General features: G+C 47.0%; 1 protein-coding gene across 3 annotated transcripts in view; it reads left to right on the plus strand.

Moving 5' to 3' along the window:
- LOC143923715 (uncharacterized) overlaps positions 1 to 16,805 on the plus strand; it is a 46,173-nt gene extending 29,368 nt beyond the window's left edge. For all 3 annotated transcript variants that reach the window (XM_077447522.1, XM_077447523.1, XM_077447524.1), the window contains exons 8-9: positions 10,255 to 10,557; positions 15,994 to 16,805. In XM_077447522.1, coding sequence (XP_077303648.1) covers positions 10,255 to 10,557; positions 15,994 to 16,349 — 659 coding nt within the window. In that variant the 3' untranslated portion in view covers positions 16,350 to 16,805. The remainder of the gene's footprint in view (positions 1 to 10,254; positions 10,558 to 15,993) is intronic.
- The last annotated feature ends 1,909 nt before the right edge of the window (positions 16,806 to 18,714 follow it).

The raw sequence follows: 18,714 nt of genomic DNA on the forward strand, positions 1-18,714 counted from the left end.
GTTCTTGAACAGGTACCCAGGCTTACAGGATCTCCTGAGGCAGGCCAGAAAAGTCTGTGGTCATTTCTGCCGGTCATACAATGCCAGTGCTTGGCTGGCTGACCTTCAAAGGGTATACAACCTGCCCACCAACCGCCTCATTTGTGTCATGTCCACCAGATGGGACTCAACATTGGCAATGCTGCAGCAGCTGCACATGCAGTAGAGGGCCATCAATGAGTACCTGTGCGGGTATGGTACGAGGACAGGGTCAGGGGAGATTGGCTTCTTTTTGCCATGCTAGTGGCTACTGATCAAGGATGCATGCACTGTCCTTTCACCATTTGAGGAGGCCACAAGGATGGTAAGCAGCAACAATGCATGCATCAGTGGCACTGTCCCTTTAGTCTTCCTGTTGGAGCACACGCTTTGTGGAATAATGGATGGGGCACTTGAGGCAGAACAGCGGGAGGAAGAGAAGAACTTCCTTACCTCTCAAGGCCCCCTTTATCCAGATAGCATTCCTGCGGGCCCGCCAAACACACAGGAAGAAGAGTCGGAGGAGGAGGATTGTGAGCATGGATGTGGAGGATAACACTCAGCTGTCTTCAAGGGATGGTTTTCAGTCCCCATAAACCCAAGGAGTTGTACGTATGGCCTTCCTGATTCTGCAAAGTCTGCGATCTGGTATCAAGGAGAGGGATCATTACTGGCTGGCAACCCTTCTTTATCCACGTTACAAGGGTAAGGTTGTAGAACTCATCCTGCTTTTGCAGAGGGAGCAGAGGATGAAACATCTTCAGGAGCCTTGAAGAAATGTTTGTGCAATGCATTCCCCGACCCTGGGAGGTTACAATTCCCTGGTGCTCGACTTGTTGCTGAGGCTTCGTTCAGCCAGAGGAAGAGCAGTGGAGAAGGTGGCTGGCTGACCGATGCTTTTAAAAAAATTTGAGTCCTTAGCGCCAAGGTCTGTTCGGTTCAATCAACCATCACCAGCCTCTGCATTACATGGTGTAGGAATATCTAGGAGCAAGAGCAGACTTGGAGACCTTTCCAACAGAGCATCCACTTGGTTGCTGGGTTTTGAGTATGGACCACTGGTTCAGAACTTGCTCAATTGAGCTACTGGCCTGTCCTGCATCCAGCATTCTTTCTGAACGCACATTCAGTGCTGCAGGAGAGTTTGTAATGGATCATAGAGTGTGCCTGTCCACAGACTTCGTTGATAGGCTCACATTCATAAAAATTAATCAGTCTTGGATCAGCAGTTATCAAGCACCTGATGCTGATGTAACTGATTGAATTTTTTATGTATGTGGGATCCCTTGAAGACTGCTTATGCTAACTATCCTATTTTTGGTTTAGGGCACCACCACCACCCGAAGGCCCAATTTTTCTGCCCCTGTTTAACAGGGGCATGTAATTAAAGTTTTTGATCTAATATTTCACAGAAGGGCCCGTTCCTGCACCCAACAAGAATATCTGTGAGGGGTTATAGTGTTGTGGCACCACCACCACCCAAGCCCCAATTTTTCTTCCCCTGTTTAACAGGGGCATGTAATTACAATTTTTGATATAATATTTCAATGCAGGTCCCGTTCCTGCGCCCAACATGAGTATCTGTGAGGGGTTTCAGTGTTGTGGCACCACCAACGCCACCACCAAAGGCCCAATTTTTCTGACCCTGTTTAATAGGGACGTGTAATTATAATTCTTGATATAATATTTCACAGCAGGGCCCGTGCCTGCACTCATACACAGTGTTCTGGTACCACCACCACCAAAAGCCCAATTTGTCTGCCCCTGTTTAACAGCTGCATGTAATTACAATCTAATATTTCACAGAAGGGCCCGTTCCTGCACCCAACAAGAATATCTGTGAGGGGTTATAGTGTTGTGGCACCACCACCACCCAAGCCCCAATTTTTCTTCCCCTGTTTAACAGGGGCATGTAATTATAATTTTTGATATAGTATTTCACAGCAGGGCCCGTTCCTGCACTCATCAAGAGTAGCTGTGAGAGCTTACAGTGTTCTGGTACCACCAACACCTAAGGCCCAATTTTCTGCAGAGTGTATAGGGCAGGCAGTATAGTATATATACTGCTGTTCAGAGTATATAGTGCCTGTATATAATGCCTTTAATTTGGGTGCAGGGTTCCCCTTAATATCCATACCAGACCCAAAGGGCCTGGTAATGTACTAGGAGGGGGACCCATGCCATTTTTTTTCAATGATTTTCATCTATACTGCCGAGACCCGACAATAAATTACAGCTGCGTTTATAAATGACTTTTTTGCATTGATACATGTCCCCTGGGGCAGGACCCGGGTCCCCAAACACTTTTTATGGCAATAACTTTCATATAAGCCTTTAAAATTAGCACTTTTGTTTTTTTCACATTTGTGTCCCATAGATTTTAACGGTGTTCGCGTGTTCTAACACATTTTTTGCCTGTTCACATGTTCTGCTGCAAACCGAACGGGGGGTGTTTGGCTCATCTCTAATAGGGATGAGCTTCGTGTTCGAGTCGAACGCATGTTCGACTCGAACATCGGTCGTTAGTGCGTTCGCCGAATTCCGAACGTTTGGGCCGTTCGCGGCAAAATTCGTGTGGCCCACAATGCACTGCGATGGCGCAATGCATTGCTGTCTCACGATTGGCCAAGCATGCACTGTGACCCCGCATGCTTGGCCAATCGCAGCGCCAGTAGCGAGGAGAGCAATGGTTGGCCACAGGCATCCTGCCTGTGGCCAATCATAGCTCAGACTGTGTAGTGCACGCCCCACACTATATAAAGCCGCCTTTCAGGCGGCCTCGTGTAGTGTTTGTTAGCATCTGAAGCAGTGGGTGTTCTGTGTACCTTCAACACAGTTACACACCAATCGTTTTTGGCTGATTTACTATTTTGCTCTTGTGTAGTGGTTACTGTCTGTGCCCTGACCGCAGTATACACCACTATATTCACCTCACCTATATAGCTAGTGATCTAGCTTTAATAATAGAGCTTGCAGTCAGTAGTGTTAGTGCGTGCTGTCTGCGTGCTCTGTACCCAGTACATACCACTATATACACCTACATAGCTGTTCTCTATTTGAGCCCGATTGTCATTTGCTGGAGTTATTGGAAGTTGTGTGTGCCTCCAGCACAGCACAGTATACATCTGTATATACCCCTTTAACTCTGCTGTTTTCTTGTTATTGTCTGTGTGCCCTGACCGCAGTATACACCGTGATATTCACCTCACCTATATAGCTAGTGGTCCATCTTTAACAATAGAGCTTGCAGTCAGTAGTGTCACTCAGGAGATAGTGCGTGCTGTGTGCCTGCTCTGTACCCAGTACATACCGCTATTATCCACCTACATAGCTGTTCTCTATTTGGACCCGATTGACATCTGCTGGAGTTATTGGAAGTTGTGTGTGCTTCCAGCACAGCACAGTATACATCTGTATATACCCCTTTAACTCTGCTGTTCTATAAAAAAGCCATCTGCAGGAGTTAGTGGGTGTTGTGTGCCTCCAGCACAATATAAACTACCCAACTACTGTTTTACCCAACTCCCTTCAGGCCATTACCATGTCTGGAAGGCCAGCAAGGAGAGGCAGACAGGCGCGAGCCGATAAAAGAGGGCAAGCAGGCTCTGTGTCTAGAGACAACAGTGCTGGTCGTGGACGCGGTGCATTGTCATCAGCACGTGGCCATGGGACATGCTTGTCCTTCTTTTCTGCAGCTGGACATGTTGAACCGCAACATGCCAACGACTTGGTAGAGTGGATGACCAAGCCCTCTTCATCCTCCTCATCCTCTCTCACCCAGTCTCAGGGTAGTAGAAAAGCAGCTGCCAACACATCGTCGTCCCTCCTCTCAATGTCATCATCAGTGACTCCTTCCCTAGACCCACCACGTCCTCCTGAGGAGTCTCCTGAACTCTTTGAGCACAGTGTTGGGTACATGCTCCAGGAGGATGCCCAGTGTTTGGTGGGCTCTGATGATGACACTCAGATAGAGGAAGGCAGTAGCGTGAGCACAGAGAGAGGGGATGCTCAAGAAGGACAGCAATCTGGCAGTCATGTTCCACAAGCTGCAGCATACTGCCAGGTTTGCTACAGCGATGAAGAGGGAGGGGATGATGAGGGCACTGACTCCACGTGGGTGCCTGGAAGGAGGGAGGAGGAGGAGGAGGAGGAGGAGGAGGAGGCACATGTCCAACGAGGCAGGATGCCCTCCGGGGGCCAGCTTAGGGGCAGCACACCGACTGAATCACACCGCAGAGCTCCGCCTGCGCAGAGCGCTTCCTCTGCGCGTTATTCTAAAAGTTCTTTGGTGTGGGCCTTTTTTGAGACGAGTGCATCAGATCGCACCGCTGCTATTTGCAACATATGTCTCAAGCGTATCTCACGTGGCCAAAACATCAGCCGCTTGGGCACCACATGCTTGACCAGACATATGTTGACCTGCCATGCAGCTCGTTGGCAAGCATACCTCAAAGACCCACACCAAAGAACAAAGCGGACCTCTCCTTGCTCCTCATCAGCTGGCATCTCCAACCCCACTAGACCTTCAGTCCTCTCTGAAACCTGCTCTGAGAGGAATGAAGGTGTAGAATTAGGTGTGTCACAGCCAAGTGCTTCCGGGAACTCTGCTAGTGGTACATCCATGTCCGATTATAGCAGACAAATGTCCCTGCCCCAGCTGCTGGACCGGCGGAAGAAATTTACTCCCAGCCATCCACATGCCCAGCGGTTGAATGCTAGCTTGGCTAAATTGCTAGCACTTCAACTGCTGCCTTTTCAGTTGGTAGACTCGGCCCCCTTCCGTGAGTTTGTACAATGTGCGGTTCCTCAGTGGCAGGTCCCCAAACGCCACTTTTTCTCACGGAAGGCAATTCCGGCTCTCTACCGGCATGTGGAAGGCAATGTCCTTGCCTCGCTGGACAGGGCGGTCAGTGGTAAGGTGCATATTACCGCTGACTCATGGTCCAGCAGGCATGGACAGGGACGTTACCTGTCTTTCACGGCCCATTGGGTCACTCTTCTGGCTGCTGGGAAGGATGCAGGACAAGGTGCAGTAGTATTGGAGGTTGTTCCGCCACCACGCCTCCAAAATGCTACTATTGGTTGTGACACACCTCTCTCCTCCACCCCCTCCTCTTCTTCTTCCTCCATGGCCTCTTCCAGTGCTCTGTCCTCAGAACCAGCGGTGCTCCGTAGGCGTTGCAGGGGCTACGCAAGTATGCAGGCAAAACGATGCCATGCCGTGCTTGCGCTGGTTTGTTTGGGGGACAGGAGCCACACTGGGGCGGATGTTTTGTCAGCTCTGCAGGGGCAGGCCGAGAGGTGGTTGACGCCACGCCAGCTTAAGCCAGGAATGGTGGTTTGCGACAATGGCACCAACCTCCTCTCCGCCCTCCGACAGGGACAACTGACCCATGTGCCCTGTGTAGCTCACGTCCTTAACCTGGTGGTGCAGCGGTTCTTGGGCAGGTACCCCGGCTTACAGGATGTCCTGAAACAGGCCAGGAGAGTCTGTGTGCATTTCCGCCGATCATTTAATGCCTGTGCTCGGCTGGCTGAGCTCCAAAAGGAGTTGAACCTGCCCAAGAACCGCCTTATATGTGACATGCCCACCAGATGGAACTCAACATTGGCCATGCTGCAGCGGCTGCACACGCAGCAGAGGGCCATCAATGAGTACCTGTGCGACTACGGCACCAGGACAGGGTCAGGAGAGCTTGGTTTTTTCTCACCACGCCAGTGGGGCATGATCAGGGATGCATGCACTGTCCTGTCACCGTTTGAGGAGGCCACAAGGATGGTGAGCAGTGACAGTGCATGCATCAGTGACACTATACCTCTTGTCCACCTCTTGGAGCATACGCTGCGTGGAATAATGGACAGGGCACTTGAGGCAGAACAGAGGCAGGAAGAGGAGGACTTCCTTGCCTCTCAAGGCCCCCTTTATCCAGACAGTGTTCCTGCTGTGCCACCCATCACACAGGAAGAGGGTGAGGAGGAGGAAGAGGAGGAGGAGGATGATTGTGTCAGCATGGAGGTGGAGGCTGGCACTCAGCATCAGCAGCAGCAGTCTTATAGGGATGATTTACAGTCCCAAGAAACATGTGGACTTGTACGTGGCTGGGAGGAGGTAGCTGCGGATCATGTTGTCCTTAGTGACCCAGAGGACTCCGGACCGAATGCCTCAGCTAACCTACGCTGCATGGCCTCCCTGATCCTGCAAAGCCTGCAGAAGGATCCTCGTATTCTTCGGATCAAGGAGAGGGACCATTACTGGCTGGCCACTCTCCTTGATCCACGGTACAAGGGTAAGGTTGCCGACCTTATCTTGCCATCGCAGAGGGAGCAGAGGATGAGATATCTCCGGGAGGCCTTGCAGAAAGCTCTGTGCAACGCGTTCCCAGAGACTGGGAGGTCACAAACTCCTGGTCCTGGACAACGTGTTGCTGAGGCATCAGTCAGAAGGAGCGGTGGAGAAGGTGGCCGTCTGACTGATGCTTTCAGACAATTTTTTAGTCCGCAGCCCCAAGGTATGATTGGTTCCAGCACCCATCGCCAGCGTCTAATTTACATGGTGCAGGAATACCTAGGGGCAAGGTCAGACTTGGACACCTTTCCCACTGAAAATCCTCTGGTCTTGAGGATGGATCACTGGCCAGAGCTTGCACAGTATGCAATTGAGCTACTGGCCTGTCCTGCATCCAGCGTTCTTTCGGAACGCACCTTCAGTGCTGCTGGTGGCTTCGTTACCGATCACAGGGTGCGCCTGTCCACCGAATCAGTTGATCGACTGACCTTCATCAAGATGAATCAGTCTTGGATCACCCACAGCTACCAAGCACCTGAAGCTGATGTAACCGAATAATTTTTTTTGAAATACCACATCCCTTCAAGACTGCCTATGCTGAGTGACTGTCCTGTTATGTTGATTGTCTATCCTCTTCCTCCTCCGCTGATATGTTGGAAGAACATTTTTGGTTCTGGGTGATGCCAGCAGCCCAATTTTTCTGCCCCTGTTTAACAGGGGCGTTTAAGTACAATTTTTGATGCAATGCTTTGCAGCAGGGCTAATTCCTGCAATAAAACTAGAGTATATGGCAGAGGTTGCAGTGTGATGGCACCAGTGCCTAAAGCCCCGTACACACGAGCGGACTTTTCAACATCCAAAGTCCGTCAGACCGAGTCCGTCAGACTATCCGATCGTGTGTGGGCTGCAACGGACTTTAGCTTCGCAAAAGTCTGACGGACTTTAGAAATGAAGCATGCTTCAAATTTTCCCGACGGAACTCCGCCGGACCCGGTCCCCTTCGAAAAATCCGCTCGTGTGTATGCTACTCCGACGGACTAAAACCGACGCTAGGGCAGCTATTGGCTACTGGCTATGAACTTCCTTATTCGAATCCAGTCGTACGTCATCACGTTCGACTCCGTCGGAGTTTGGTGTGATGGTGTGTGTCCAAGTCCGTTCGGTCGAAAAGTCCGCCAGAACTCCGCCAGAACTCCGTTGGAACTCCGGCGGAACTCCTTTGGAGGTCTGTCGGACATAAGTCCTCTCGTGTGTACGGGGCTTAAGGCCCAATTTTTCTGCCCCTGTTTAAAAGGGGCGTTTAAGTACAATTTTTGATGCAATGCTTTGCAGCAGGGCTAATTCCTGCAATAAAACTAGAGTATATGGCAGAGGTTGCAGTGTGATGGCACCAGTGCCTAAGGCCCAATTTTTCTGCCCCTGTTTAAAAGGGGCGTTTAAGTACAATTTTTGATGCAATGCTTTGCAGCAGGGCTAATTCCTGCAATAAAACTAGAGTATATGGCAGAGGTTGCAGTGTGATGGCACCAGTGCCTAAGGCCCAATTTTTCTGCCCCTGTTTAACAGGGGCGTTTAAGTACAATTTTTGATGCAATGCTTTGCAGCAGGGCTAATTCCTGCAAAAAAACTAGAGTGTATGGCAGAGGTTGCAGTGTGATGGCACCAGTGCCTAAGGCCCAATTTTTCTGCCCCTGTTTAACAGGGGCGTTTAAGTACAATTTTTGATGCAATGCTTTGCAGCAGGGCTAATTCCTGCAAAAAAACTAGAGTGTATGGCAGAGGTTGCAGTGTGATGGCACCAGTGCCTAAGGCCCAATTTTTCTGCCCCTGTTTAACAGGGGCGTTTAAGTACAATTTTTGATGCAATGCTTTGCAGCAGGGCTAATTCCTGCAAAAAAACTAGAGTGTATGGCAGAGGTTGCAGTGTGATGGCACCAGTGCCTAAGGCCCAATTTTTCTGCCCCTGTTTAACAGGGGCGTTTAAGTACAATTTTTGATGCAATGCTTTGCAGCAGGGCTAATTCCTGCAAAAAAACTAGAGTGTATGGCAGAGGTTGCAGTGTGATGGCACCAGTGCCTAAGGCCCAATTTTTCTGCCCCTGTTTAACAGGGGCGTTTAAGTACAATTTTTGATGCAATGCTTTGCAGCAGGGCTAATTCCTGCAAAAAAACTAGAGTGTATGGCAGAGGTTGCAGTGTGATGGCACCAGTGCCTAAGGCCCAATTTTTCTGCCCCTGTTTAACAGGGGCGTTTAAGTACAATTTTTGATGCAATGCTTTGCAGCAGGGCTAATTCCTGCAAAAAAACTAGAGTGTATGGCAGAGGTTGCAGTGTGATGGCACCAGTGCCTAAGGCCCAATTTTTCTGCCCCTGTTTAACAGGGGCGTTTAAGTACAATTTTTGATGCAATGCTTTGCAGCAGGGCTAATTCCTGCAATAAAACTAGAGTGTATGGCAGAGGTTGCAGTGTGATGGCACCAGTGCCTAAGGCCCAATTTTTCTGCCCCTGTTTAACAGGGACATGTAATTACAATTCTTGATATAATATTTCACAGGAGGGCCCCTTCCTGTGCCCACCCAGAGTAACTGTGAGGACTTATAGTGTTGTGGCACCAGCACCACAACCACCAAAGGTCAATTTTTCTACCACTGTTCAACAATGGCATGTAATTACAATTCTTGATATAATCGTTCACAGCAGGGCGCTCCAGCGCCCACCAAGAGTCACTTTGAGGGCTTACAATGTTGTTGCAAAACCAACACCTTGTTCCGCCATTTCTGCAGAGCATATAGGGCAGGCCCCTACTTTCAAACATCCAACTTACAAACATCTCCTACTTGCAAACGGAAGGAGACAACAGCAAGTGAGATGAAAAAAGATGGACGACAAAACAAATTATACAGGGGTGATAACCCTTCCCTATGTTTTCCAAAAAGCTTAAAAATATTTTTTTTGACTGGAGCTACACTTTAAAAATGTACCAGTTGAAAATTACAAACAGATTCAACTTAACACAACAAACCTACACAGTCCCAGTCTTGTTTGCACCGCCTGTAAACTGCTGTTCTGAGTATATAGGGCCTGGGGGCCACACGCATTTCCTTTTTTTAATATGGGTACAGGGTTCCCCTTAATATGCGTACAAGACCCAAATAGGCTGGTAATGGGCAGGGAGGGCTACCCATGCCATTTTTCTGAATGATTTTCAACCATATTGCAGGAACCAGATATAACATTAAAACCGCAAGCAGTTTTAAATGGTGTTATTTCCGCTTAATGTCATTTTGTGCAGGGACTGTTCTAAACACGGGAAACACGTGGCACTTCACAGGCATACTACAGACACCCACCAGGCACCATATTTAAAGGAATATTTCACTTTTTTTTTTTCACTTTAATCGTCATTAAAATCAGTGCTCCCGCCAAAACGGTAGTTTTTAAAACTTTTTTTTGCAGTGACCCATGTCCCCTGAGGCAGGAGGCAGGTCGCCAAACCCTTTTTAGGACACTATCTTGCATATTAGCCGTTAAAATTAGCACTTTCCAATTCGAACGTTCGAGTCCCATAGACTTCAATGGGGTTCTAACGTTCGTACCGAACGCGGGGGTCGTTCGCAAGTTCTGGTGCGAACCGAACCGGGGGGTGTTCGGCTCATCCCTAATCTCTAGTTACCGCCTTGAGTTACAGAGGTAGTCTGTACATGCTTCATGTTCTAGGGTTACAATAATGCTCCTTCATAGGCACAGTACAGTAGAGAGGCAGCATTGTCACCCTGGAAGAGGAAGTGTGTTACTGGCAGGATCACCAGGTAAAAATAAAATCAAAGAAATAAGAGAAAAAAATAATTATTGCAGCTGCCATATATAAGGTTTGGTAAATTGCAATATATTCCATTTTTTTTATTCTTGGGTTTTGATATTCCATAAGACTCTGTTTGTGTGTTTCAGCTAAACCCCAGATGGTGGAGCCCATAATGATTACTAAGTATTACACTCGTGTTCACTTCACTCTCAAACTAATTAAGTTTTACCCGGAAAATATTGAAATAGAATGGACATGTGAACATGAAGATAAAACGTCCGAAATATCATGCACCAACGATTTTAGAAGATGTGAAGATCTTACACACGATGGAACCAGTATTTGCCCAATTCCAATGAAAGTGTTTAGTGATCTGCAGTTCAAAATCTCTGTAACATGGAAACATGAATCTATTGATGAGCCCGAGACCAGAACACTGACTATGAGAGGTAAGGAGGAAAATATATCAAAGAGCATAAATATAGTAATGCAGGAATATGGAGACCATCGTTCTAGAGGACAATAAAACCAAATATGTGAAAATAATATTTATTTCAACACCTTTGCACCGAGCCTCAAACAAATATGTAGCTTCTGGGCAGCCGGGCCTTGGTGCGAGTGGCTGCAAATTTGAGCATACTAGCGCCCACAGTGCTGTGCCGAGAGCGTGCGCCCTGCGTGCTCAGGGTACAGTGACCGGTGGCTCACAGAAAGCTCCCGATCAGGAGTTTTCTGAACATGTGATTGTCGTGCCAGACAATCATGGCAGTCACATGGTCACAAGCCCTGCCCCCTGGCTTTCCTATCTCCTTAAAGGGCCAAGGGGTAAATTAAATGAAACCATCTACCGTGTCCTTCTCCCCACACAGAATTTGTAATGAGGGGGCAAAGTTCGTGTTCCATTAGCAGCTTTCCTGAGCACTGCTCCTGGAGAGTGACAGTGTCTGTCCAGGAAGTGATGTCATTAGGGACGGGCTCAGGCGTGTTTGGATCGTAGTCCCAGCCCAGCTGAGCAATCCCACCGGAAAGCCGTCACTGCATACCACCAATCATGGGTAGTAAAGCATTTCCTGGCCCGTAGCTGCACATACACACATTGCCTATGATTGCAGTGACGGCTTCCTGGTGGGATTTCTCAGGTGGGTTGTGACTATGATCCAAACATGCCTGAGCCCATCCCTAGAAGTCATACATGTAATTTCCGGGCCTGTGCTCTGGAGGGAGGCTCAGAAGATGGATGTCCGTTGAGCTCCTGCCATTTTTCCCAGTGACACCCGCCATGACCGCAGGTGGGATAACAGAGCCCGTTAAACATGGTGGTGCGGGGAGGGGAGTTGCATGGGGGGGCACATTGTGGCAGTTATGGAAGTGATCATTGGCTTCATAGCTGCTTGTATCACTTTCACATTGAAAGCCAACAGTCAGCTTTACTAAAGTCAACCTGCTCCCGGCCGGTATAGTGGTTGGGAGTGTGTTAAAAAACACATGGCTAAAGCAAGGTTAAAAATACAAATGACCCCCATGCTGGCGCCATAAGCAGATTTATGCTGGCGCCAGCCCTGACTATACATACCTCATTCCTCGCTCCCCGGCAGTCAACATTCTTCACCCTCCCGGGTGGACCCACAGCATCCTCACATACATTGATAGAATTCCTGCGATTGACTGAGCGGTAAAGCCAATTGGCTTCAAGGGAACGGTCATGCAGCTGGGAGGAAGCCTACAGGAGTGAAAAATAAGGCAAGTATAGTTGCTTTATGGAATGTAATCTAATGTGGATAAATTATAAGCACCTCATCCCTTAGTTTTGTAGGACAATGTTAGATTGAATGGGGCTATATCAGTGCAATAGGATAACCAAGCCAAATGATAGAATTTAAAAAAATAGATTTTTATTGACAACAATCTAAAATCACATATTCACATAAAAGAACATATGCTCATAACCCTTATATTATGGTCTGTATTTAGTGTTTCGGGGTATAGATGTAGATCCCGACATGTTTCACCCTATTATTGGGCTTCCTCAGAGGATGCAATCTGCTTAGGGTCCCAGATTTCTGCAATGTCACTTTAAATGTGTAGACAATGGATTGTGCAATAAGAATAAAGTGCCAAATTAACGTCAGAGCTGTGGGTGGCCACAAGAGGCAGGGAAGGACCAGTATAGAGAGAGTAACACAGGGAACAATAAAGTGTGACCTGGTGTACCCCGTGGCGCACCTCCATCCCTATTGAACATACAAATACAGAAATGTTTGCCCTTGGGACTTGAAACGGGGTATTAATGAAATAAAAAAACGGATTTATTCGTTCACACAAGATCTACAGTAGTCACAAACAGATGTCAGGTATAAGAACAGATTCGCAATGTTGTACACATAATATTGCAGTAAAATACGATTTTCCATGACAAAGGTCCAAAATAAGTGCAGCAGAACCTTGGATTATGAGTATAGTTACATAGATACATAATAGGTGAGGTTGAAAAAAGACACAAGTCCATTAAGTCTTGTGATTTGTGTGATTTTATGTCAGTATTACATTGTATATCTCTGTATGTTGTGGTCGTTCTGTTGCTTATCTAATCGTTTTATGAAACTCTCAATGCCCCCCGCTGAGACCACCGCCTGTGGAAGGGAATTCCACATCCTTGTCTCTCTTACAGTAAAGAACACTCTACATAGTTTAAGGTTAAACCACTTTTCTATTTTTAATGAGTGCCCACTAGTCTTGTTAAACTCCCTTTTTGCGAAAAAGTTTTCTCCCTATTGTGGGGTCACCAGTACGGTATTTGTACATTGAAATCATATCTCTCAGGCGTCTCTTCTCCAGAGAGAATAAGTTCAGTGCTCACAACCTTTCCTTGTAACTAATGTCCTCCAGACCCTTTATTGGCTTTGTTGCCCTTCTTTGTACTCTCTCCATTTACAGTACATCCTTCCTGAGGACTGGTGCCCAGAACTGGACAGCATACTCCAGGTGCGGCCGGACCAGAGTCTTGTAGACCGGGAGAATTATCGTTTTATCTCTGGAGTTGATCCCCTTTTTAATGCCAATATTCTGTTTGCTTGGTTAGCAGCAGCTTGGCATTGCATACCATTGCGGAGCCTATCATCTACTAGGACCCCCAGGTCCTTTTCCATCCTAGATAAATCCATTCCAGGAGAATGCCTGTGATCCAAAGCACTCACATATCAAAGCGAGTTTCCCCATAGAAGTCAATGGAAACAAAGATAATTTGTTCCACAGTGACTTTTATTGCATGCAATACCGCATGTGGCCAGAGGTGGAGGGGGCGCCGGAGTGACTTAGAAATACTCAGGGAGCACGGGAAACCCTCAGAAACACTGGGGAACTGAGTATTTACGCGTGGCTCTGAGTATTTCCGAACAGCTCCGAGTGTCACCCGCACCTCTGGCCAAATGCAGTACTGCACACAACAGAGGCTTGAATCCTGCTCGTTTTGCGAGACAACACTCGCAAACTGAGTCAGGATTTAAAATAATAATAATAGCTTGCATTGTGAAACGCTCATTTTAGCCTCGTTACTCACAATTCAAGGTTCCACTGTACAAGAATGCATCCTGGTGACCCGACATGTTTCGTTAACACCTGTTCACTTCCTCGGGGCTGATATTTATGAGGTAAAAAAAGTATAAGGGAGAAGGTACACATTCTTGTAATTATTTTGGACCTTTGTCATGGAAAATAAAATTTTACTGCAATATTATGTGTACAACTTTATGAATCTGTTCATATACCAGACATCTGTTTGTGGCTACTGTAGATCTTGTGTGAAGGAATAAATCAATTGTTTTCTAGTTCATGAATACCAGCGGCATGATTCATTTAAAGTCCCAAGGGCAAAAATGCCTGTATATGTAATGCCCTGTACACACGGTCAGATTTTTTTCCGACGATTTTGTCCAAAACTTGTCTAGCATACAGACGGTAACACAAAGTTGTTGGAAAATCGTTCTGAACGCGGTGACGTAGAACGCTTACGACTGGACTATAAACGGGCCAATAGCTTTCGTCTCGTAATTCATTCTGAGAATGCGTGGCACTTTATCCGTGGGAATTGTCTACACACGATATGAATTTAAACGATCGGATTTTGTTGTCGGAAAACTTTAGATCCTGCTCTCAAACTTTGTGTGTCGGAAATTCCGAAGGAAAAAGTCAGATGGAGCCCACACATGAACGGATTTTCCGACATCATGATCCGATTGCATATTTTCCGTCAGAAAGTCAGACCATGTGTACAGGGACACAGAGGTAGGGATCCACAGCACCAATCGCTAACCTACCGAGTCGATTTCCTGTGGTGTGTCTATTCCTCACGTGTCTCCGGCTTCATATGTTCCCCAAAATGGCCATTTAACCCTTGCAGGTCTGGGGAACCTTAATTCAGGAGTTCCCTTTTAAAATGAATAGTAAGTTTGTATGTGGTACTACCTTGTTGTCACATGCTTTACAGTAGCATTCAAAAGAAAGCTTCCTATGGGAATGAAGCGATCCCATCTGTACGTTCTGCATGGAATACTTCCAACATTACTTTTTAGAGAATCCGACCCCTTGTGAAATATAAATTGACACTGAAGAAATGGCTGCACTCCAAGATCCATCAAAATTCTTATTTACCCACTTCCATACCGGGCCTATTCTGGCACTCTTCTCCTACATGTAAAAATAATCATTTTTTTTGCTATAAAATTACTAAGAACCTACCCAAACATTATATATTTTTTTTAGCAGACACCCTAAGGAATAAAATGGCGGTCATTGCAACTTTATATCATGCACTGTAGTTGCGCAATAATTTTTCAAACGTGTTTTTTTTTTTTTAAAACTGTTTCATGATTTAAAAAAATAACAAAACAGTAAAGTTAGCCCAATTTTTTTATATATTGTGAAAGATGATGTTACGCTGAGTAAATAGATACCCAACACGCTTTAAAATTGCGCACACTCATGGAATGACGCCAAACTTCAGTACTTAAAAATCTTCATTATTTTTACATTCTTTTGTAACATTTTATCATTTTTTTGCTCACTTTTATTCCTATTACAAGGAATGTAAACATCCCTTGTAATACCGGTAGTCAATAAGACCCCACATCTTTCCTCCAGGCTGGAAACCATGAGATCGTAAAAAAAAAAATCCACAATCTCATGCTTACCAGCTGCGATCGCGGCTTTGTTTACAACCGCAGCTCCAATGTGACGTCATAACGTCGTGCCCGGGCCTCCGACGGTCATAGAGATGACTGGTGACCACATGGTCATCGGAAATCTCTATGCTCGTCATCTGGTGGAGATTCTTTCTCCGGGTCCCTGATGGCATGGGAAAGCCCAGAGAAGCACCGGATGGTGGTGGGAGGGGGGGGGGGAACCACCGCTATGATCATTCTTATGGTGCACAGAATCGCCAGCTGAAAACAAGGATATCTGGATGATGCCTGTAGCTGCACCCATCATTCAGATATTCCCACTGAAAGTCCAGGACGTGATATGACGCCCTTCGGCGGGAAGTGGTTAATAAACGAACATCCCAAGTGTTAGAAACATCTCAAATGGTAGACGCGTTTCACACATTAACAGGTGCACTTATTCATCAGGTAGTGAATAAATGCACCCGTTAGTGTGTGAAACGCGTCTACCATTTGAGATGTTTGTAACACTTGGGATGTTCGTTTATTAAATAAGAATTTTGTTGGATCTTGGAGTGCAGCCATTTCTTCAGTGTTGATCGTATGCGGAGGCGAGCCGAGGCGGGCACCCGTGATGTCATTAGGCTTCCTGTCTCCCCTGGAGCAGCGAGTCCTTTTTTGAAATATGAATGGACCTGCATGTCTCTTGTAAATAATTTTGCATTGCAGATCTGCCCTGGCATCCACAAGTCGGAGACATCATAGTTCCACACCTGAAAGAAGATAAATGCGCCTGTCTGACCTGTGATATCTCCGGATATTTCCCAGATCATCTGAAAGTGATCTGGTTTAAGAAGGAACCCGGAACAGACTCACCTCCCATTGTAACGGAGCTACCTAAAGATGATTATAAAGTCTCTGATACGAAGGAACCAAAAGATAAGACCTTCTCCAATAAGTCATCTCTGACGTTCACCCCATCACTCCTCAGAGACCAGGGGGCCGAGTTCATCTGTAGAGTGGAACATCCCAGCCTGGAGCACCCAATAGAGAGAAGAACGGGTCCTATAGTAATCGATACATAATAGGACTGTCATCATGTAACAGTTCAGTGCCAGTTCACACATGTGCAATGGGAATTCGCAGTAAATTCCACACCGCATCCAAATCGCACCCAGTTCATGGGAACCTCTGCCGGTGGTTAATTTAATGCCTCCCTTAAAGCTGCTTACAAAATGCAGTGCGATTTGCAGAACCGGATAGCATGGGTGTGAACCCTCATGAGATCTTTTTCTGGTGCAGCCAAAAAAAAAAAGTGTCCTGTAAGATTTTGGTGCGATTTGAGCCATACAGCCATCAAAAATCTCACTGCTGAAGAATCGCAAGTGATTTGAACAGGAATGTGGTGCGATTCCTGTTCAAAATCTCATGCGGTTCCCACACCACATAGTGTAAACCAGCACTCACTGGTGACGTTTTACATTGAGGCTACACCTTTCACTGTGTATTTATGTTAATAAAAAAAGCGAGTTTAAGACTTATATGGTGTAACACTGAGCTCATATAGAAAGGTCTTTCTTCTACACTCCTTTGGAGCTTTTTGGGGCTAGCCAAGTCTACAATGAAGTCACAGCGTAGACCAGTGATGGTGAACCTTGGCATCCCAGATGTCTTGGAACTACATTTCACATGATGCTCAGCTACACTGCAGACTGCATGAGCATCATGGGAAATTTAAGTCCAAAACATCTGGGGTGCCAAGGCTTGCCATCACTGGCACAGAGGATCAGTAGCTGCCTGGTTTCCTAGAAGACATCCACAGGCCCTGCAGCTCTGTTTGAAGGTCACAAGATACATCGACCATATAAGCATAAGTGAGAATCTTTAAAGCATATGTGAACCCTCACCTTGTAATACAAACTATTCAGTTTCAAATAGAAATGAAAGGTAAAATATTTGTGTATAGATATAAAAGAAAAAAATATATTTTTTTAAAATAAGTAATCACATTCCCTCTGTTCTCAGCTGCATAAGAGCTGGGGGTAGGAGAACCAGCAGCAAATTAATGGCTGTGGGGGGGGGGGGGGGGGGGGGCTCATGTCATGACAAGTCTGATCATTGGAGGAGAGAATTCCCAGCATAGCCAGCAAACTAACCACACTGCTCTGATGCCTAGTGTTGTCAGTTTGTCTTATGCTGCGTACACACGACCAGACTTTTCAAGGGACTAAGTCCGACAGACTTTCGACGGAGTTCTGACGGACTTTCTGAATGAACGGACTTGGCCACACACAATCACACCAAAGTCCGACGGATTTGAACGTGATGACGTACGACTGGATTAGAATAAGGAAGTTCATAGCCAGTAGCCAATACCGTGTTTCCCCGAAAGTAAGACAGTGTCTTACTTTCTTTTTATCCCCAAAAGCCCCACTATGTCTTACTTTCGGGGTATGTCTTATATTGGAAAAAAATTGTCGAATTTTTTGTTTTAACCATAAAATTAACATCCTATGCCTGGCACCCCCCCCCCCCCCCACCTTAAAATGTAAAAACACCTCACTACAAGTCCCAGCAAGCAAGGCTGCACTGCATTACAGAGGACTACAATTCCCAGAATGCAAGGCTGCACTATGGAGGACTACAAGTCCAAGCATACAAAGCTGCTATGCTCAGCAGAGGAGAACTGTAAGCCCACACAGCCCGGTATGTTGGGACTTGTAGTCCTCCTCAGATGCATCTTGCGGTTACATACCGGTAATACCGTAAGAGTTGCAGAGAATCTCTTCACACCCCCCCTCCCCCTCCCCCTCCTTGGTCTCTCTCTGTATCAGCACTGACCTGTACCGGGAGGACACAGAGCCAGTGACACCTGTCGTCAGTGATCCGGGACCTGGCGCAATAATCCCCTTCTCTGTGGTTGCGTCGCGCCGTTCTGATCAGTCTCGGGCAGCAGCTGTCACTCACAGCCGAGCAGAGTGAAGCCACCTCCCCATCCTCTTGTATGGCTACACAGTGCTGTGTATGGAGGAGGAGGAGGAGGGGGAGGCGGCTTCAGTGAAGCCGCCTCCCCCTCCTTCTCCTTTATGGACAGCACTGTGTAGCCATACAAGAGGAGGGGGAGGCGGCTTCACTCTGCTCGGCTGTGAGTAACAGCTGCTGCCCGAGACTGATCAGAACGGCGCTGTCTCTTCAGTCGGAGGGGGAGGGCGCTGGCCTGGCACCCCCCCCAGGGTGTGGCACCCTGTGCGGCCTGCACCCCCCGTCCCACTCTTAGTACGCCACTGGAGGCAGCAATACCCCCGTGTTTCCCCGAAAGTAAGACATACGTCTTACTTTCGGGGTACGGCTTATATTAGCCGACCCCTCTGAAACTCCCGATACGTCTTACAATCGGGGGTGTCTTACTTTCGGGGAAACACGGTAGCTGCCCTAGTGTCGGTTTTTGTC

Source organism: Lithobates pipiens, unplaced genomic scaffold (assembly GCF_037356315.1).
Source record: "Lithobates pipiens isolate NorthernLeopardFrog02 unplaced genomic scaffold, aLitPip1_a1.2 Scaffold_22, whole genome shotgun sequence".
Classification (NCBI taxonomy): domain Eukaryota; kingdom Metazoa; phylum Chordata; class Amphibia; order Anura; family Ranidae; genus Lithobates; species Lithobates pipiens.